Genomic DNA, 23585 nt, shown 5'->3' with positions numbered 1-23585 from the left:
ACGTGACACCCTAGTGTTAAGGCATTCCGTTATCATTAAGACGCTTTCGTTCTCCTCTTTCCACCTAATTCTGAAGGCTTCGAAGGTTTGAAAATATTAAATATTTTATTTCCACGTGTGGGAATCGAATCTACAACCTGTTGTGTCTACAGGCGTACCCTTGTGCCGCTGCGCCACGACTGACCTCAATCTATTACATGCTAAACACGTGAATACTTACTTATATACTAGTTTCTCTTACACTTAATAAACACTTCCATTGTTATATTTTAATCACGTGTTTCACAATACTAAGAAACTTTGATCAGAATCACAATAACGATCACATCTTTTAATCACAAAAATAATCACTAATAATTCCTATAACACTAATAACTTAGGCTGTATGAAATTCAGCCTTTGTCTATTTTCTTGACATTTAAATGTCAGAGTGACATTAATGTGAAATTAAACACAATATTCTTCGAAGATTACTGTAAAAAGGCAGTTAAATCACTTAAGTTTTTGACCATATTATATACATTTAAAAAAAATCTTAATCTGCCTAATCAGATCAGATAAATCACAATATAATTTACTAAATTTCTCACTAAAAGTGCAGTTTATTGAAAAAACATACTTAAATCACAATACTTTTAGAATGTTCGTTAAAAAAAATCACATAAATCACAAATTTCTCACTAACTGTCACTTGGAGGACAAAAACTAAGGACAAAAATAGTTGAAAAAAATCTGAAAAAAAGGCACTGAAGTCTAGTCAGTACGAAGTTTCGGTTTCAACTAAGTCCATTAAAGACTACAGTAGCTGCCCCTCATTCTGATGGGTTTACATAGAGTCAGTTTTGGAGGATAATGTGGTTTGTTGCTTAATTAATTTATTTATAAACTGACCATTGATAGTCAAATTATTAGTTAATTAAGACGTGTAATTAGGATTACGATATTTATATTATTACTGACTTTTGGCTTCTAGTAATTAAAAATAACTACGAGTTTAGTTTGTTTTGTTGTTTCTCTTTGTCTTTGTTTTGACTGAAAACAAAACAACTTGTGGGTTCAATTTCAACTTCACTCTGGTAACGAGACAAACAGTTTGCTTTGAGTTCCGCCACTCAACACGCAATGCCTCCAGAATTCGGAAAACGGAGAACGGAAGTGTCTTAATTCGAACGAAGAGTCTTAACAGGAGGTTCTTGTGGATACAGCGTGGATCTAAGAAAAGAAGTTTTGTATGACACATAACACACTCAGGTAACTCACATTGCAAGTATAGTAAGTTAAAAGGAACGTAAAATAAACGTGATATTATATAGGCTTGCCCGATAAATATCTAATACAAGAAAAAAAATATGAATTTGCACCAGTTGTTCCTGATATTAGAGCGTTTGAATAAACACTCTTTAGCTTTTTATTTTTAGTATAGAAGAATAGATAGACATCTCCCCAGGAATCTTCCCATGTTTGTGAAGGTTGACGAGACTTAAAAGGTATGGAGAGACCGTAGCTTTTAGCACTTCGTTCTCACTAAGTTCTCACTCGACTAGGGAAAGCGTGAAACTATAAGGAAATCTAAGCAGAATTTGAACTAGTAGATCCAAATATAAAATTTACTTTAATACTTTATCACGACAAATATTAAAAAGTCCCTTTATTTTAAATAATGATAACAGCTCCATATAAACCCACGCCATGGCCGTTCCGTGCCATTTTTTCCGTGACTCACAGATAATAGTTAGATGTTTATGTATGTATGTTTGTGTATATTCGTACACTTAACAATAGAAGTATTGAAACTACAGTTTTTACCTAAATTCACAACACCGTTATAATAATGACATTATCGTGGCACAAGTGGCATTGTCTGGCTGCATACATGATGGTTGTAGGTTCGATTTGATAGGAAGCATAGTATATAACACATAACATATTATGTATTTTTTTATTTTGAATATGCCATTTCAATATTACGTATTAACTATATCGAGGATATATTTTCCCTAACCTTTTTTTGTACTTAGTACTATATTATAAAAATGAAGAGTTCGTTTGGTCGAAAACACTAATCTTAGAAACTACTGGTTTTAGTGGAATTGAAATATTCCGTTTATGTTGGGTTAGCTCATTTATAGAAGAAGGCTATTAAGAGACGTTAAGCGTTTCGATGTAACCCACTGTATCTGCTGTCAGAGTTATATATCGCAATTAGAATATGGACGAGTGTCATATACGTTTTTTAGTTATTACCACTTGACAATGAGGGCGAAGCCACCGACACAGTAATATTAGTCATAAATAAGTTTTTTATTGTGGAAAAGACAAGGCAAACGAGCGTACGGGTCACCTGATGATAACTGATCGCGCTCACAAACCCCAGCACCAAAAGAGATACAGGTGCTTTGCGATTCCACCGAAATCTGGGGATTCGGAGGAAAGTTTTAATTGTTATTGTTATCAAATAGAAATTTCAAAATTTCTTTTCTTTTTTGTTGTTGCCCACTAATCCTACAAAACGTAGAATCTCATTTTTCTTTTTTCCGTTCGTATTTTTGGAAATTCTCTCCTAGTGTTTGCCTACATAGTGGTTAAATTTCAGCGTTAACTTACATGTTAAATTTCAGCGTTCTATGCCGCTCAGTTCCTACTAGTTCCTAGTGTGTAAAATAAACTGATTTCAAACAAAGCGCGGTGTTAAGTTCCGCTATTCAACACTCAATTCGGGATACAGTAGAGTCAATTGTTATCAGTGCGGTCTCATATCATATTTAGTAGCATTTCAACTAAACCGTTAAAATCGGTCAAGGCTAACCAAAATTTAAAGAATGCAGTATTATTTAACTTACGATTTAAAGTTGCAATTATGTTGTTTATTACTTATTATGCAAAATCTTCGAAGGTTTTAACTGTAACATTGAGAGAAATCTCAAAAACGCAGGCAAGTGCAATTAGTATGCACGTTATAAAAGTTCCGTACCCTTTTATACATTACTTTAAAAGTACCTAGTCTATTTTTCAGATATCAAGACATAGCTTCAATATCTAGTTTACGCTGTATCTCGCATACAGCAGGGTGGACGGGAAGGAAACCTAGTTCTAAGATAGTCCGTTCCCCGTTTGACTCTCGTAACCAGACCTAGAAAATTAAAATAATTAATGTTCCATAGTGGGATTTGATTACACCACCGTCGCCTTTACAGTCAGACCCTACGAAACGAAGGCCTTTCTCCCTAAAAAAAAACAATACTATTGATATTTAAAATAAATATTTTGGAACTGCTAAAGAAAAAAACAGAATTAATGAATATTTTTTAATGAATCCTAAAAATACAGTTACTTACAGGAAGTTCAAATTTATATGCCTACATTTGGTTATTTAATGCTGAAGGTAACAACGTAATCTTGACTTACCTATGTTTACGATAGTTGTATTGATTCAGGAGAATGTTGAAATAGAATGGAAAAAAAAGCAGCATGGGTTTTTTCCGCATTGCACGATAATCAGAGGGAACCTAGTGTCAAGACACTCTGTACTTTACCTACTTAATGAACAATTTTTGAGACATTTGATTTGCTGTGTTGTATGTATGTTAGTGTATGTGTAATCTTGCAAGTTCAATTTGCCCTGACTGTGGCCGATTGAGCTGAAATTTGGATTACGACTTCCGTTCTGATTACAATGAAATTACGTATCTGTATTGTTGGTAATCCAAAATGGCCGCGGTAACAAAATGGCGGATTAAAAATTTTTACAGACCCACCTTTCTAATACCCATCAAATGAAAAGGCTTGATTTGTAAAAATACAATATACCTACTATTAGAAAGTTTGTTCTTTTTCTAAATAAATAAATATATGTCTGTCTAAATATACTTGCTCTGCTATAAGTTGGTGGGGAGTTGGGTGTCCTATTGACTCTAGAGTCTAGACCATACTGCGGTTTCTGATCAACGTTACCAGTGTAGGCAAGTGTCGGCATATTGCTAAAATCACAGGACACGAAATAAGAAATCAATTAGATCAAAGGAAGTAGCTTCCATATTCCATTCTTTCTTCAACTAGAAGAGAGCTGATAGTCTTCGAACGAATATTGTGATTCGTTATTTTACTATAGAATTGTCCAATGATTGCTCAGAAATCATTATTTCAATTATAAATGATTTCCTTTGCCAATCATTGGTCACTTATTTGACTACTATTAATTTGACTAATTAGAATCGATTGTACCGGAAGTAGTTAAATGTATATTAAAAATTGTTATAATTAGTTCGATCATTCTTGTTGCGATCGCCCCAGTGGAAGCATCAGAGAGTTGTGTGGTACATACTTTGTTATCTGATTTGACTTGAAGACTAAGCGTTATCTCTAAACAAAACTAGATGAAAATCGATTCATCCATTGGGATCCATGGGAGCTACGATGCCATAGACAGACATACATATTACACGTACATACATACACAGATACGTCAAACTTATAATATTTTTCTTTTTTGCGTCTGGGGTTAAAAACAAAAAGAACTAAGACACTTTCTTACTCATCTGTATACAAAACAATTAGAGTAAGTGATAATACAACTATCTCTTTCCATCTTTAAAAAGAAATGTATATCTATCTCTGTCATTTCCTAACTTCGTCAAAAACAGTTTTCAATCTTACGCCTAAAGTAATAAGAATCCTTTTTGTTTGTTTATTCCTAAATAAAAGATCATTAAGTCTATCATATCTAATAAAGAATAGTTGTTATAATTCTACGGTATTGAGATGGTCGTGAGTTCATTGAAACAGGCCAAATGGATTTGGGTTCGGTATAATAAAACGATACCATAAGATAAGCTAAACAACACTAGTTAAGGACCACATAATCACAGGTCGTCGTGGTGCAGAGGTAGACGTAAAATGGAAAATCCAGTTTTTCCCTGTTCCCGTAGGAATTACCAGAAATAATTTCTTAGTGGTCCTCTACAGTCCAGTAATTTGATCTGTGCGTTGCCTGTCTGTCACTCAGTAACGAAACAGTTTTATATATAACTAGTGGACCCGAACGCGGCTACGCCCGCTTGAACTATACGAATATTTATTAAATACTAGTGGACCCGAACGCGGCTACGCCCGCTTGAACTATACGAATATTTATTAAATACTAGTGGACCCGAACGCGGCTACGCCCGCTTGAACTATACGAATATTTATTAAATATATTTATGAAATTATTTTCAGTTTTTAATAGAGAGATGCGTTAAGCAAGCTCATTTTGGGTGACGTTTTATAACAACAAACTTTGCAAATCGTTGCTTAGCAACGCGACGGTTGTTATTAACATGGCGGAATAAATTGCATGTCAAATTAATAAGTATTTTAATATATAGGCATTTATCGAACATATTACAAATATGAGAAAAAAAAGTATCCTATGTTCATCCCGAGACCCTCATGTACCTCTATATGTGTATTTTATCACAATTAAATTAGTGGTTTGGCTCTGATTGCGTAAAAGACAGACAGACAGACAGACAGAGTTACTTTCGAATTTATAATATAGGTATGGATATAGACTCTTGTCTGGGAAGGAAGAGACCAGTTGATCTTCAAGAAGATATTCTTGATGACACTAGAGGTAAAATACGCAAAAAGCATAGGGACCTCATTCACACAATATCCCGCTCATAGCAGAATAGTAAACCTGGAAACGTAGTGTTAACACACTCCGTTCCCCATTAAGTCACTTCTGTTCCCCATTTTCCTCGAATGCTTGAAGAATGCGTGTTGAATTTCCCCGAATGGGACGATGCCCATTCCCTAGTCTACAACCGTCGCGTTTATAGTAGCGCGCTTGTGCAAGTTGCTATCTATGTAATAATCATTTCGTCCTTTTTCACTTCCCTACATAAGCCTATGAAAAAAAATAGCACCAAATTAAAAACTACTTACATTCTCTTTATCCACATCCAATTGCGTATCCCGCTTAGGCAGACTGAACATAATTTTACTATCATTCTTCTTGTACCGTTTCGTTTCCGTTGCGAACTTCTTTTCTATGTTCTTCTGGAGAACTTTGAAGTCCTTCGATACATTTTCCGTTGACTTCCACACTTTGGCACTTATTATTGGTTTCAGATCTACTATCTCATTTTGCCCAGAAGTCTCAAAGCTCTCTCTTAACTTCTGGAAATCAGTTTTCTGAACTTCCGGTGAGGGAAGCCGAGTTGCTTCGTATGGTACGTCGTATATCTTTTGATCCTGAAACAAATTATGCACATTAATTAAGTTTGCAGCTGATAGTAAAAAAATATTTTACATACTCTAAAACAAGTGCCTAAGTTAGTAGTATTTGACATGGGGATCGTAGCGTTTCGGTACATAGTATACTTTAACGCGATGATTTTGAGTTCGATTCCCGCTCAGGGGGAATGAATTATCCTCGATCTGATAGACCTAGGCGAGGCATTAAGTTTCACCACTTAATAAATAATATTTCTAATTCGATCGAAAAGAGGAAAAAAATGTCTTAACAATAGGTTATCTATGTTTACATTGGTCTAGGTCTAGGCAGAATATGCTCTACTAAGAAGAAAAAAAAACCTTCCCATCAATCGGATTTGAATACGTTGTCATGTACTTCAGAACACACAAGTAAAAGCATACAAAATGTTGTTTTGCAAACAAGTCAAGACTTAAATCCATGTAATTTATTCGTTTTAACGAATCACGTTCAGAATAATTATGAATACGAATAACAGAGATTAGACACAGTGAAATAGTTGTTTCAAATTTTAGTCAGTTGACGTAAATGTAAATATTATTACGAGAAGCTTCTTTATATGGCAGATTAGTAGAAAAAGCGCGGCGTTGAATTCCACAACTTAATGAGCACGTCTCGAAAATTGAACGTAAAGAAGAGCAGATTGTCTTGACATTAGGTTCCCTCTGCCTATCCTGTCATACGGGAAGAAGTGTGAAACAGATTTTTTTTTCAACCTAGTAAAACGTGAACCCACTACCTCTTCTACTTAATTGGACGCAAAGACAGCGTCAAGTACTGACGCCGTCTATTTTACGTACATTTCATTCAGAAGTCAACATGACGCGATGAGTGACATGTACATTGAACATTCATCATGTAGGCAGCGGTGTCGAACCTTTGTATTACTATTATATACTTATTATTTTTAGCTTTCCACAACATTCACGTGACAGAGTCATCAAAGAGAAGAAAGAGAAGGGAAGAAAGTGTTTAAGGTGTATTAATTTTTTAACAATAAATAGTTCTTAGCAGTGCTACTAAAATGCTACTCCACAATAGGGATAGATAAATATTTTTAGAACACGTATTAAAAATTTAACAAACCCCTACTTTTGAAAACCCGCCAAGCGTCCTAACAATATATATATATAAAATGTAAGAAGTGTATAAGTGTGTATCTTTCAATCTAGCTCCAAAAGAACGTGTGACTTAGTTATCAAAGAACTTCGGACGAAATCACAGAGGTGCGACTTGAGTCTCGCTACATTCAACATTTTAGATGTTTTCTACAAATATCAATGTAACGAAAATTTTTTATACCTTCACTTATCTCTCACATTAAAATCACTGTATTCTTCATTAAGCAATGTAAGCAAAAAATATTCATTTAAGAAAGGATTTTTTTTTTGGGAAAATTTGGCGGTATTTAAACTCGCGTCTTTTGATTTTAATTTCATAGAGTCGCGGTTCCAAATTCCGCTTACGTAGCGCACTCCTAAAAACTAATACAAAAAAAATGTTACCCGCACCTGGCTCAGGCTTCACAAGTACATAAAAGGAAGCGGTGAGAGCCACTTTCTAGTTAAAATGTCTCCATATTTGCTTTTTCTCGAACTTTCTAATAGTAATTGGTGTTTAGCTGTTAATTATAAACCGATACGTTTTGACGTGCTTTGACGTATCAATAATAACGGGTTCAAATTTCATATGTGTGAAATGTAAATTAATCTTGATGCCAGTAGTGTCACTGGGACTCAAGAGGGTAACTCAAGACTGTAAGCGCGACAGGTGGTGGGTTCGATTCCCACTGTTGAAATGTTTAATATTTTCATTTCCTCGCTGTGGTGTCGAGGCAAAGCGCGGCGGTGTTTTCCGCCACTCAACACAATGCCTCCAAAATTCTGCGGAGAGTGGAGAACAGAAGTGTCTGCTATGTGCAAAATACTGGTGAAGCTAAAAAAGCAGCTTTTTCACGGGTAGACCTTTAACTGAATATAAGCGAAAAAATCTGGATTAAGAATTTTATTTTAAATGTGTAAAAATCGCGAATATCAAATATTTTATTCGACCACTTAAAATTCAAGGAAATGTAGACCAAATATTTATTATGAAACAATATATATCAATCTGTAGAGTAATGTGATACAACCGCAAATACCGCTCGGGTTGAATGTCCTGAGTGCTACTTCAAATATCTATACTATTCTATATTTCTATACTAACGGTGCGCCCCGGCTTTGCATGGAACATAATGGCGTCGTGGCGTAGTGGGACAGCGTCAACTGTAAACGCGAAGGCAATGGGTTTCTAACGGCGAATAATTGTAATTAATTCATTTTCATTTTCCCGCTCGCGCGCCCCTCCTTGCAGGATAACAAAATCCACCAGGGATGACGATAACATATCGAATAATACATTTATAAAACTTATTAGGTAGCACATGGGCAAAGCAAATGCTAACAAAAAAAAAATTTTGCTTTTATAAAAAAAATATACACAGCTTCACGCATTTACCAGGGTATGCAGAGGAAATCTAGTGTTACTACACTCCATACCCCACTTGCCGTAAAATTTTTGAATCTTTGCGAGTTAGTGACCGAATTCAGTAAATAAGCAAATTCTTATTAATTTTTTCTTATATTCAACAAGAAAAAATTAATAAGTATTTGAACCTATAACTCTTAAATATCCAACAATCGTTCTAGTTAATTAGTTAACATTTTGCAATAAAGCAATGTCTGTACTGTTACCTACAAGGTGTTGAAGTTAGCATCTCTGTAGGGAGACCGTTACAAAGAATGATTATAGTGTTAGAGATGTGTAATTAACACACGGACTAGACACAACAACACGCGGCGCTGAGTTCCGCTACTCAACACGCAACGTCTCGATTAAGCGGCAACGAGAAGCGTTGCCTCGGAGTAACTGACAAATTAAAATAATTTAATATGTAAATCAATGCCTTTAGGGAGCGTGGTGAAGGATCGAACCTACAAACAACTACATCTATGGTATTGGAGTTCGTTTGGATGAATGCGCTAATCTCATTAAGTATGGATTGGAATTGAAAAAATCTTTTTGTATTGCATAGTCCAATTACCGAAGGGAATTCAAAAATCGCAAATGTTTTTCTTGGCCTTTTCAACTACTAAGAAAGGTAGTTTTGATTAGATTTTTGCAAAAATTATCGAAAACTACCCTCATACCTTAGCACCTAGTTTAAAACAGCAATAAAAGAATTTTTCAATATTTCCGCTTTGGATGGTGGCGGTGAGGCGAAGCCACCTAGAGACCATCGATTAGACCACCCGAACGATGTCACAAGCAAGAGCTAGTATATATTAATAAAATGTAATTGGCATAAAAACAATCTATACACAACAGACAATAGGTCTTAGTTCCGTTGTGTAGAACGATATGTAACATCGCTTTCTCTTGGCGAAGCATGGTGGTACAACTTACTAATACGAATGTACCTAAGTCTGTTGGTGTATTTGGGCTGCTCTACTCCGTTGCTATTTATTTATGAACACTTAAAGGGTCCCCGTTTTACCTTTCGATGTACGGGAGCAGCAGCCCTAAGCAGATGTACATAGACTATAGAGTAATATTAAAACAATCATGAGAGTGGGTTACGTGATGCATTGTGATTAGTTAGATAGTTATCTATGTAGGTGGCGCTGAAGTAATACGAGTATAGCCTACTTTATTATTTAACATGTCATCATTTACAAATCGGAGCTAAAATACTATTCTTTTTATGCTTTCACGCTTCATCACGCATATATGACAGAGCCAATTTCGTATCAAGACGTTCTCCGCTTTCCGTCAAAATGCGAGACATTGTGTGTGAGCGGCGGAACTCAACCCCGCCGTTTGTCCACGAAACATGGAGCACGACAATGAAAATAATTTAATCCATCTAGTATCGCAACTTACACAGTCCTACGTGTACTTTTACAATCATATGCTGTTCTGCTGCGCCCCTATAGGCTCACCTGAAAATATTTTTGTAGCTTCAGCTGTATCCTAGGAAAGTAATCAGAAAGCATTAAATGCTTAACGCAAAATGTAGAAATTGCAATCTGTCGATCCCCACTCGAGGGAGTGAAGTATTTATTTACGTTTATATTTCCATTTCTTCGCTCCAGTGTCGAGGGAAAGCGCGGCGTTCAGTTCTGTCACTCGACACGCAATGCCTCCAGAAATCAGCAGAAAGTGGGGAACGGAGTGTCTTAACATTACCCTCTGCCTACCCTGCTGTGTGCGGGATACAGCGTGAAGTTTAAAATAAATATAAAATATAAGTGTACCGGAGTTCGAACCAGCGCCTCCTAAAAACCATCCAAGTGCTCTGGCCACTAAGTTCGCGTCTCGTCTACGTTAAAATGTTTACAAATTTTTAAATTATGTAGATTTTTACAACGACAAGAAATCCATAATAATCAATCAAATATTTTTCGACAGTATCAGAATGACTTGATGGATTGAATAGGATAATGTAAAATGAACACCTACAATGGATAAATCCACTGTAGAATTGTCTTTAGAAACTAGAAAAGACTCAGAAGATATTTATACGCGTATATAATGTACTAGCTTTTTCATGCGGCTTCGCGCGCATGGTCTTATGACAATAGCTCATTGTGTCATAACACATTTGTAAGTGGAGAGTATTCTTCGATAAATAAACTATCCAATACAAAAATATTTTTTCAATTCGAACCAATAGTTCTCCCAATAGAATCAAATTCTTCGTTTTAATAATATTAGTAGAAAAGTACCTATAGATAATGAACATTTGTCCTTAGCACCTGCCCTCGATGCGTCCCGTGGGGTTTTGTAATATTTCTTACATGCATGCACGACTAAGCATTAAGAATAAACAAGTATCTGTAGCTTATCACCGAACTAGCCGCGCGTATTATAATTTTGGAACTATTGAATACTTTTAAATATTATTTTAAAGTATTCAATAGTTCCAAAATGACGGAAAGATGTTGTGTGAAACAAAACATCCATATTTCTTTAAGAACCTGCAGCCGTTCGTAATTGAGTTCACTAATACACTGAGTCATCGCGGTCATGCATCGAGAAATATAAAAATTGATTGTACAACAAAGGGTAAAATAAAATTACGATGGCCGTAGATTCAAGTCAACTTTATTACTTTATTATTATAATTTTTTTGTTTCACGCTATATGCCGAGGGAACCAGAGAACCTAGTGTTAAGATACTTCACCAAAGTCAGGAAGCGATGCGTGTTGAGTGGCGGAGCTCAACGTCATGCTTTGCCTCGTTACCAGAGCGAGAGAACTTACGACCTGTCGCGTTTACAGTCACACGTTTGTGTTCCTATGGCGCGACTGACTTTAAAAAACCAAAAATATTGTATAATATCAAAACTAACCTAATTCAAAGTTTTGTAACTTTTACTAAAAACTGACAATAAACTAGAGTTTATTGTCATTTAGTAGACTAAATGCGAAACTCTTCTTAATAAAAATCTTTGTGTGTGGGTAATTGTGGTATCTACCTACTACTTAAAATATTTAACTAACAAATTCTACTTTTTGTAAAAACACTATAAAGTGTCATATAATATAAGATACTTATGTTCTCATTGAACTAATATTTATTTAATATACACCAATGACACACTGATAATAGGCCACGGCCTAAGATAAAAAGTACATAAAACTATCGTATAATTGATTAGTAATTGATTAAAATAATCACAAAGTTCAATATATAATTGTTTATTTTCAAGCATTTCACGCATTTGGGAGGGAAGCCAGAAAAAATATAAAAAATTAAAGAAAAAAAACTATTCTTAAGGACAAGCTTTTATTATTTGTTAATAAAATGAAGTAAAAAGTTAAAAATAAATTAACTCTAATAAGAAATATAACACTTAATAAATAATAAAAGCGTGTTACATTTTGATAGCGAAACGAAAAGAAGGTGCTGAATGTTCTTAATTATACCGTCAAAATAGCTTCATAGCTCCACCGCCCAAAGCGGAATATCTCAAATTAGAGCCCTGACCCATACCACCTATTCCTATTCTTTTTTATGCGGGATACAACGTGAAGAATAAAATTTAAAAGTGATTTGAATAGCAACACCCTGTTCTCCGCTCTCTCCGCTCTCCTTAAGTAGTGTCAAAGCGTGTTATCAGACAATTAGTCTGTTGTCGGTCAAACACTATCAGTAGGTACGTATGTCGGTGATGAATCAAATCGACCTACTTATTAAGTATTTACCTGTTACAAGAAATTATATCTAAATGATAAAGAGAAATTGTAATTAAAATGTTATAAACAAAACAAAAAATTCAAAAGTAATGTTTTTTTAGCTTAAGGCAGAGTGAACCTGGAAACTTAGTGTTAAGAAAGTACGTTCCCATTAAGACACTTGTGACATTGTCCCACAATTTCAAATTGTGGAAGTATTGCGTATTGAATGATCGTATTTAACGCCGCGCTTTTCCGTTACCAGAGCGAGGTGAGAATCGAACCCACAACCTGTCACGTTTACAGATAGGTGCTAGCTTGTGCCCCTGTGTCACTGGCCTCTAGCAATGTATTACAACGAACTCTTATTTCCGTTCTCGTAAGTAATTTGAGAAATGCTATAGGTATTGTTGCAGTTTCACCTGTCGGTTGTCTGTCAGCCACCCAATAACACAATAAAATTACATATACATAGAAAATTGAAGGACATTTCCCTCTTTTGCGTTATGCAATCGAGAAGATAGGCCTAAATCTACAATAGTTATTCCAAAAAATATTAAAAAAATAAAAAAAAAACACTTAAGCGCATCTCCCATCTCTCCCATCTCATATAGATAAAGGTAGGCAGAGAGAACAAATAGTTAAAACACTCCTTTCCGTCCTATTTCCAGAATTGTGTCTTGATGAAACTCAAGGCTAATAAAGAGACACAAACATTGTTGCGAGTGGGGATCGAGCTCTCAAACGCCGATTACATTTAGATGCTCTTTCATTGCGCCACAATACTATCACATTTCTTATCGAACTACAAAAAAGTCAGGAAATAGATAATACATATTTTCAAGTTCTTATCTTTCGTTGACAAGCCGATGATTTCCTTAATTTTATGTAATAATACTGTGGGGACCTAACATATGTTAAATCAAACCACTGAGTTTATTGGTATGTTTATATTATCATTAACGTCCAAGTGTCCCTAGACACGGCTTGCGGCGGACTGGCGATGCTAACTTACAATATTATTCATTATACATAGCCCCTACAATACTTTATTTTTACTTTAAGCTTAAATTTAAGATAATACTCTCTAATTAATTGGAAATTAGAGAACAGTGTTTTAACACTATGTTTTCTCTGCCTATGCAGGACACACTAAAAATATCCAATAGTCATCAACAGGATAACTCACAACAAAAGTAATCATCAACTTTATCTTTAAATAAAAAATTCCTATCGATACGAACATCTGTTGAGCAATAAAAGTTAATGAGGAAACCCTATTAGTAATATAAAGATTTTCCGCATAAACGCCACGTGTTTGAGCGTTAATGCTCGTGGGCAGAGGTCATGGGTTCAAATATATTGTGTGTAACTCTACGCGGCACCTTATCGTACCCGGGAAAAGGAAATTATTCTTTGCCCCGAGAGGTACTGAACCGACTATCACCGAATTATAAATCGCTCAAAAATTACAAAAAAAATAAAGAACTAAAGAAAAGAAAATATTAAATATAAATTACATATTATTTCCTCGAATTAGAATCGAACCGCGTTTACTGGCGCACGCTTGTACTACTGTGCCGCGACTAGCCTACACACCTTATATCGTATGTAAACTAGTCGTGGTATAAAGGTAAACATAATAGTCTGGATTTGATTCCCACTTGATACTACTTACTACTATTTATTTTTATTTACTTCTTCTGGTGAACAAAGCGCGGTGCAGAGTTACGTCATTCAACATGTCATGTCTCCAAAATTAGGCGGCCCCTGCCTACTATGCGGGATACGAAGCACGGAGATACTATTTTTTCAAATATCTGAAGTTAAACAGATGCTAATTAGCCGTTTTAGGTATGAAATAAACAAAGACATGACGCATACGACCTAGGTCTTCGACCTGGAATGTGAATCTAAGTGGTGGTGATAAGGAATTATAGAATAATGACGTTATTTCTCAGTATAGACTGTATACTTTGATTTACCGCTACCTATATTATATAACTAATTTTTACACGCGGCTTTCGCTAAAATGGAAAAAAATGTATTTCTTACACTACGTTCCCCTAACGACACTTCCGTTCCCATTAAGACACTTCTCTACCATTCTGCACCCATTGTGTGTCGAGTGGCGAAATTTAACTCCGCGCTGTGCCCGTTACCAGAGCGAGGAAATGAAAATATGAATGGGAATCGAACCCACAACCTGTCGCGTTTACAGTTGCACGCTAGGGCCCCTGCGCCACTAATGGCCTCTTACGACATACACATAGTACTAGAAGTTATTATTGTTTTGGGGCCGTCGTAGCGCAATATCTGATTGTAAACGCGACGGTTGTGAGTTCGCAATCCCATAAAGCGATTCGGTACATTTAAAAATAAAGCTGTTTCCTTAACACGGTTAGAAAAAACCGGCGCTGATTTCCGCTAACCACCATGCATCGTCATTGACCCACCCACCCATATGGGATAGAACAAAACTTAAACAATAACAGATTTTAAACAATCAGTGACAACTTCCTCGTTATATAGTACGCGGTCAAGTTAAAACCCATCCCTTTAGAAAAATCCAAGAACAACGACTTTGTTAAAACTATGCAAAGATGAAATATCAATATATTAATAAATATTAGAAAAGATTATCGTGTCGTAGGTAACCCGTTCAGGAAAATATTCCCATTGTTGGGGACTGTAGAAAATAATTTAAATAGGTATAATAATTCCCCAGATTGTGTTTTGAACCCACGACCATCACGTTTATATAGTCAAACGTTGTCCCACTAGACTTCGATGGCCTTATCATTTTATACCTTCCTTCTATATTTATTCTTCCCTCTGGTATCAACCAAAGGTTGGGGTAACGATTCGCAACTCAACACTCATTAAAATTAGGTGATGCGTGAACAGTGTCGGAACACTGCGTTCTCTATTATATATAGATATGTATACAAAGTCCCGTTAACTTCAAAAGAGACAAGCACAAACAAACGCCAGTTACATGGAATGATTCAACATCCAACAGCTGAGTCAAACACATGTTACTTCTATAAATAACAGTCTTTGTATCTAAAATTAACTTGAACTAAAGCCCTTGTACAATTTTAAATTGTGTAAGTTTGTTTGGTTGTGCATGCTAATCTCAGAAACTAGTGGTTCGATCTCAGAAACTAGTGGTTCGATCTCAAAAACTCTTTTCGTGTAAGATAGTCCATTCATCGAGGAAAGCTATAGACTATATTACGACCAATATAAGAGCGAAGTAACGTGTGTGCGTGTTGAATATCGGAACTCAACACCGCGCTTTCCCTCGGTACCAGAGCGAAGAAATTAAATATTTAAAATTTAATTTCTTCGAGTGGGAATCGAACCCAAAACCTCTCGCTTTTACCTCACTAATTTCATCACCCAACACGCTTCGTTCCTAAAATGGGTGATGCGTGGAATATTTTAAAATTAATATCTCAATTATATAGATCTATGGCCAAAGCCTTGTTTTTGTGTTCCATTCAACAGCTAAGTCAAACACATAGTTCTTCTATAAATAGCATTCTTTGTATCTAAAATTAACGTGAACCAAAACTTTAAATAGTTCGAGTATAATAAGATACTAGACGTCGTCTGACTTTAAAGGCGAGGGTTGTGGGTTCCATTCCAGGTTCCCTAAGCCTACCCTGACGCACTCGGGATACAGCGTACGTGTTTTTTTTTAATAAAATGCTTGAAGATGCATCGTAACGAAGCGGGACTGTCTTAGTGTAGTGTGCGTTTCATATCACAGTGTTGGGAAATTACCCATTGCGCTTACATTCAGAGTAAAAATTGTTAAAAAAAACATAATCATAAACATGAAAACATAATCATAACATGATAAACTTACAATAACAAATAAATGTCTGTGTTGTTAGTAGGTAGGTACCTATATGGTGGTTTCACATATTAGTACCTAGTAAAGAATCTAGTTCTACATCAAACTACCAATACAAGACGATTATATAAAATATTACATTTTACATAAGTCATAACTCGTAACGGTTTCCGCGATAATTTAGTAAGAAAAAACATTGCAACTATGCTAACATATAGTAATTATGATAGGGTTGTCACCTTATGAATAAAAAAATATTTAAAATATCGTCGGAATGAACTTTAGTCAATGCGTCTAGATCTATATAAAAAAGACTTTAGATGTTACTGTACAACGCACAATGTCTGTGTCCAGTACAAACAAAGTAAACATGGTGGTTGTAAGATCGATTCCAACTACCTAGGAGGAATAAATTATTGTAATTTTGTTTTATTATAATTATTGTAGTTCTTAGCTTCCGTGTCAAGACAAAACGCTAAGTGTAGTTCCGACAAAGAATCAAAAATTGGGCGGTGCGTGGCGAACGGAATGTCTTATCACTAGGTTCCCTAGGTGCTTGCCTTGCTTTATGCAAGATAGCTAAAATAGGAACAAAAAAACCATATTTTTAAATAATTGATCAAAGCTGACAACCCTAGACTTACTTTCATACTAGTATAGCATGCGATGCTCAAAGTAGCTTTCGCTTCAATATCGATTCGATGATGTATTTCTTCAATAAATGTTTACTATACGGTACTACTAGAATACTAGCTTAATATTAGTTTGTACTTTAAAAGCAAGGAGTGACGCCAAATATGGCACGAAGTGTCACAACAAGGTTTCCCTACCTACCCTGCTATATGGGGTAAAATTAGTAAAAATTTAAGAAATATTTATTACATCTTTTTAGTCAAGATAAAGCGTTAAATTTCACAATCCAACAGAGAACCGAAAAAGTAGTGTTAAGACACTAAATTCTCTCTAGTTTTTCCGCTAAATATAAGAAATAGTGGAGAAAATAAATCAACTACAACTATTACAAAACTCAATATCAATTCGAAGTGTTGATATAGGCAGGATGTGAAACCGGCTCGCCAAGGCGACGACTGCAGGCTGTATAACTTCAACCGGCTTGTATCGGACATACAAATATTACCTACTACTATTGTGGGAATAGACATCCAAAATGATCACAATTTATAAACCCATAACCACTTTCAAATTAATTAAAACAAACTAATCTCTGGTAGACTATGCGCGGCGTTGAATTCCACCACTCAACACCCAATATTTGGATAAATCGGCGATGCGTGGGGAACGGACTGTCTTAACACGTCAGTTCTCTCCACCTACTCAGTTTTGCGTAAAAAAACTTGAAGCTGCAAAAAAATCTAATAATCACACCGCTTGGTATACCGTTTAATGACACTATAATAAGTGATTTCTTTTCTCACGATGTTTGAACAATAAATGTTACACTTTATTACGATGGCATTAGGTTCGATTTTAAATGAAAATAATTGAGGTAAAACGAAAAAAAAAACAACTCAAATGGATACAATATGAAAGTTTAGTAAATATAAAGTCATCGTTTCTTTATATTCTTTATATTCATCGGCAGATTGAGACAACTTAGTGCTAAGTAAGACACATCGTTCTCCAATTTCCGTCCGAATTTGAATTATTGCGTATTGACTAGCGCAACTCAACGCCGCAGCTTCCAAGAGCAATGTAAAGAAAATAATTTGAATTCAATCGTAGCAACTAAGTCCCAAGCAGCGCGTTTACAGTAAATCGCAGTCACCACCATAAGATTATATAAATACACATATTTACTAATTAAACGAAATATTTAATATTTTCATTTCCTCGCTCTAATAACGAGGCAAAGCTCGACGTTGAGTTCCGCCACTCAACAGGCAATGCCTCTAAAATTCAGCGGAAATTGGGCAACGGAAGTGTCTTAACGGGAACGAAGTGTCTTAACGCTAGGTTGCCAGGTTCCGTCTGCTATGTGTAAGATAAAGCCCAAAAAATTGACTTAGGTACATTTTTTCCACTTTTTTATACATATTGTGTAGTCTACAGATTTAACTAATTTTTTGCGTCCACTTTCTCCAATATCGATCTTTTTTTGCTTCATGCTACATCACACACTTAGCACTCTTTTCGCCTAGAGACACTCTTTTCGCCTAGAGACACTTCCATTTTCCACTTTCGGCTGGATTCCGGGGGTGTTGAGCGAAAATAAATTTCACGCTTCGCCTCGTTACAAGAGCGAGGAAATGAAAATATTAAATATTTCATATTATTAGAAGTCCCCGGTGTTTCTATGTCGACACGACTTGGGTACCTTCTAAGACGTAGGTTGGTACGACGAGCGTACGCGTTTTTTTTCCATAAAAAAGAGCATTTCGTCCAATATTCTAAATATTACGTGTTGATTTGCGTCGAAGTCGACGCCCCGCTTACCGCCTATATTTAAAAACATAATATACTGAAATTTTACATTATATTCTTCTTATAAATAAATATCTTATTTCCATTGCCCAATACAAGGCATTGGTGCGCGAAGGTCGTTACGCTCTAGTGTTTGGTACCCCTGTCTCATCTTACATCAAATGGAGGATTGTCTTAGAATTGAATCCCTCTTTACAATCTAATGATTATTTTTTGTTAGTAACAATTATATAATGTGGTAAAGATCCACTTGTGATAATACGTGGAAAACGAGCCGTACAGAAAAACAAAAATGAATGCCAGAAACGGAAAATTATTATAGGAACACAACGCCTTCTTTTATTAAAAAAAAACTTAAATTTTAGTTTATGGAAAAGACAAGGCAAACGAGTGTTCCGGTCGCCTGATGGTAAGTGATCACCGCCGCCCATGACCCCGTGCAACACCAGAGAAGCTACAGGTGCGTTGCCGGCCGCCAAGGTGGAGATAGACGCGCTTTAGAAGGTACCCAAGTCGTATTGACCTGGAAACACTGCCGCAGGTAAGCCCTTCCACAGTTGCGTGGCGCGTGGAAGGAAGTTCGTAGTTTTAGTTTCATTACAAATTACATATTATATTCGAGGTCAGTCGCGGAGCAGGGCCACTGTACAAGTGAGATTGTAAACACCACTGGTTGTGGGTTCGATCCCCACTCGAGGAGATGAAATATATATTTAAATTTATATTTCCATTTTCTTCGCTCTCGTGTCGAGGCACAGTTCGGTGTAGAGTTCCGCCATTTAGCACGCAACGTTTTTAGAATTCGGCGAAAAACGGGGTGTCTTAACACTACACTAGGCTCCCTCTGCCTACCCTGCTGTGTGCGAGATACAGCGTGAAGCTGATTTTATTTTTTATCTAATTACAACAAGCACAAGATACATAAAATATCAAATAGCATTTCACCGAATCGATCTTCAACAGAGCACGAAGGTCGGAAACGATACGTTACGCGTCAATGAATGGGAACCTGCCCTTGGTGCCTTTTCCAAGATATACTCATCTAACTTAAGGTCATATTGACTGATCGTGATGGTTGTGGGTTCATTTCATTTCCTCGAGAGGAGATCGATTAGTTGTGGGTTCGATCCCACTTTGTGCCCCTGCGCCACGACTGGCCTCGCTGTATCAATATATGTATAGTATAGATAATCACCAATTTAAGAAAACCATTGAAATGTACAACCATTAGACACAGTGAAAGCGTACTTAATAGTATTAATATTTGAAGTCAGAGGTCGGCGATTTGATTCTAGTGATGCGTGACAATTTTTCTTTAATAAATATAATATCTTAAATTCTAAGGAAAGACAAAATATGGCCACGATGGCTTTGATTCCCACTCGGGGCGTTGAGTTATTTTAATTTGTCGCTCAGATAACACTAACAAGAAGCGCGGCGTTGAGTTTCGCCTCTCAACATGTAATGTTTTAAGAACTGGACGAAAAGTTGAGAATGTAGTGTCTTAAAAGTCTAAGTTTTAAAATGTGTAAATCTAAAAAATAAAAACAAATAGAGAATTTTTACCAGCTTCATGGCCCTTACAGCAGGTTGATAAGAGGGAACTTAGTATTATGACATTTTCAGAAAAAAATGTGACAAATAAAGATACTTTGAATATACTGTAATACAGTTACCATATTAATAGTATAAAATGAATAATAAATTGTAACTTTTACATTGAAAAGAGAGCCTATTGAGTTTCTTGCCTGCTCTTCTCAGTAGAACTGCCTTTAGAACCTATGTTTTCAAAATTAATTGCAAAAGTTTACTAAAATAATTGTTGAATACAGTGATGAAATAAAATGATCATCACATTGTCTTTATGTGATATTTACATTCTCAACTGCTCTAAAATATGGACAAAATTAGTTAATTCTTACTAGATATGACTGACTGATATAAAATAAATACTTATTTCACCTGTGTAAATAAAATGTAATACTCCAACAAGGTTCAGTTTTAATAAATTTCACTAAAATTATTTTGGGGTCATAGGCAAGGTATTAGTTTATAATATAGATTTTTCAGCTCTCTCAAATACAACAGAGTAGGTAGAGAAAAGCTAGTGTCACAACACTCAATTCTCCACCTTACTTATAGCTCAGTTTAGTATAAAAGTAAGTTGAGATGTAAATGGGCATATAAGAATTTAAATGTAGCTTGACCAGTAGGTATGGTTTAATGGTCAGTTTAAGTTAACCATAATGCATAAAGAAAGCAAAATTAACTTACATCGTCATTCCTGGATTTCAAGTCCTCCATACTCCTACTATGGTTCTTCCAAACATTCAATGTCCCATACTGATTATCGAATGGCACATCATATATATGTTCCTTTTCCACAAAGAACTCAGACTTCTCTGGCCTACATTTACAATGTAAATGACATTTAAACCCTGTAGATTGATCATTTATTTGACATTTCACACATTTTTCAGTTAAAAAAGTGTTTATATTTACATTTTCTTTGCTACACGAACATATATTGGAACTTAGTCTTGTATATGGCAAGCTTAATGTTGAATTATTTGTTAAAATGGCACAATTTAGTGAATTCAAGCATTTCGAGAATGGATCTTTCGGTGGTAGGCTACGTTGACTTATATCTAATAATTCAGTACATAAATAATGCATTTCCTTAGGTTTCTTAGCATTTTCATCAACTTCTGCAATGTCATATATGTTTTTAGTATTATGATTTTGAATTTCTCGTTTATTTAAAACTTGTTCAAGCTTTTCTAACATTTTTTTTGTATCTTTCTTTTGTCTTTCAGGTATTTCTATTGCATTTGGACTTAAGAATGTTCTTGGGGGTTTTTTTGGAGGTGGGCCTGCGGGTAATGGTTGTTTGAGAGCTTTTTTTAAAGTATCTGTTAATATGAGATGAGGATTCTTACGTTCTAATTTCATAGTTTCACTGGATGCACATAAATCATTCATTGATTCTAAATTAGGCTTAGCCTCCGAATTTTCATACTGGGATACTAATTTCTTTATTTTATTACTTTTTTCTTCTTCAACATTCTCTGTTTCAGAGCTAACACCGCTATCTGTCATGGAATCTTGTCTGTTTTCCGGTTTTTTATTCTTTGTAACTTTTGCATATTGATCTAATATGTGTTTAGGGACATCCTTATCTGGTATGGAATTTATTGTTTTTATTTCATTAACTTCACCTACTATAACACAATTATTAGGATTTATACTCGGCTTAAAATTATCTTTTTTCATCTGATCTTCGAGAAAATTGCCAAGTTGTTTCAACCTTTCCTTACTTAGCTTTTGTTCACCCATTTTGTAAGAGAAATCACTGGTTTCAGATCTACCGTTGCAGCTACCGTGTCTTTTGGGGCTTTGATTGATTTTCTGACTCTTGTCGCAGCGGAAGGCGTGGCTTCTATGTAATTTCTTACCAGGATCGCTAGTTTGCCTTGTTAGAGACGATTTAGTATCACTCAAGCTGCGTTTTACATCGTTCTTACTATACAAGTAACTGGAGTTAGGCTTTGGTGACCACTCATCAGAATCTGACTCATTAATACACTTTTCCTTTGGCACTTTTTGGTCATTTTCGATTGCTATGTGATTTATTTCAACGTTTTCAATAAAATTATTCTGTTTTGGGGATTTTTTTTTAATTACGTACTCTGGTTCTGCGCTTAAACTCTCAAATTTACTTTTTATTGCTTGCACTCTGTTCTTAGGCTGTGCCAACATTATTTCAAATATACAAAATACATTTTCGAAATCAAATACGCTTATCGAGCACTGAACTATCACGTAATATTATATATTATATACACTGTAATTAAACGCTATAATTATTAATTAGAACACAAGAACAACAGCAAATAACAATCCAGTTAATTTAAATTTGACTAAGAATCACTACTAGAGTAAAATAACTTAAAACACTTAAGAATTGCTTTAAAATAGAAAGCGGATGTTGATATAAGATACTAAAATAATAATAATAAATAATTTTTAAACCAAAATAATAAAAGTCACAAAGTTTACAAAACAGTCGTACGTTCTTATCGCGAGGGCACGTCTACTGATATTGCCAGATAAAAGATTAGACTACATTTTAAATGGAGAAATAAAGTACTAATAATAATTATTACATATTCATTGAAATGTAATATTTTGTATAATGAATCTTTTATAAATAATAATATAATTTTATATATTTTTTATTTTGTTAATACTTTTAATAAAAGTTAAAATATGTTCAGGTGTTGTTGTTTTTTTTATTCTTACGGACATTAAAATAAGTAATTTTGAGCCTGAATATCAGGTATCAAAATTACTTTCTTTTTTATCATTAAATATTTTTTTACTTTTTATTCGTTATAATAGCTATTAATTGCTAAAATAAAGTATAATAGATAAAAACAATAATAATAATGAGGAAAAGAAAGCATTTTAAAGATAAACACTGATATGGGAGAAGCAAAATTTCTTTCGAACGAGTAGTCGTACCGCGATATTTTAATAAAAATATAAATTTGTAATATTCAAATTTACATTATAATAAATTAATTTAATTTCTTTCTTTCATATATAATATTAAATAAATTGTACATTTATCGCTCTAATTGGTATAAAAAGGAAGGTACAAAATAAATAACGCCATCTATTATACATAGTTTGAACTAAAATGTTCGTGTTTGTATACCTTTATCTATATGTTCATCATGCTATTCTGTATATTTTGAATTCGGCGGTATTAATTCAAATTCAAAATATTCTTTATTCAAA

At 34.9% G+C, this 23585-nt stretch overlaps 1 protein-coding gene across 1 annotated transcript in view; it reads right to left on the bottom strand.

Annotated features, from left to right (window-relative positions):
* Positions 1–22827, bottom strand: part of LOC146528166 (uncharacterized) — a 34757-nt gene extending 11930 nt beyond the window's left edge. The window contains exons 1-2 of the mRNA XM_085204510.1: positions 21057–22827; positions 5926–6234 (exon numbers count right to left, since the gene is read on the bottom strand). Coding sequence (XP_085060636.1) covers positions 5926–6234; positions 21057–22541 — 1794 coding nt within the window. The 5' untranslated portion in view covers positions 22542–22827. The remainder of the gene's footprint in view (positions 1–5925; positions 6235–21056) is intronic.
* Positions 22828–23585: the final 758 nt, after the last annotated feature.

Source organism: Heliconius melpomene, chromosome 20 (assembly GCF_056956725.1).
Source record: "Heliconius melpomene rosina isolate 202511_hmr_F chromosome 20, ASM5695672v1, whole genome shotgun sequence".
In the NCBI taxonomy this organism is placed as follows: Eukaryota; Metazoa; Arthropoda; class Insecta; order Lepidoptera; family Nymphalidae; genus Heliconius; species Heliconius melpomene.
The sequence above is the reverse complement of the archived record's forward strand: the minus strand, read 5'-3'. Positions and strand labels throughout refer to the sequence as shown.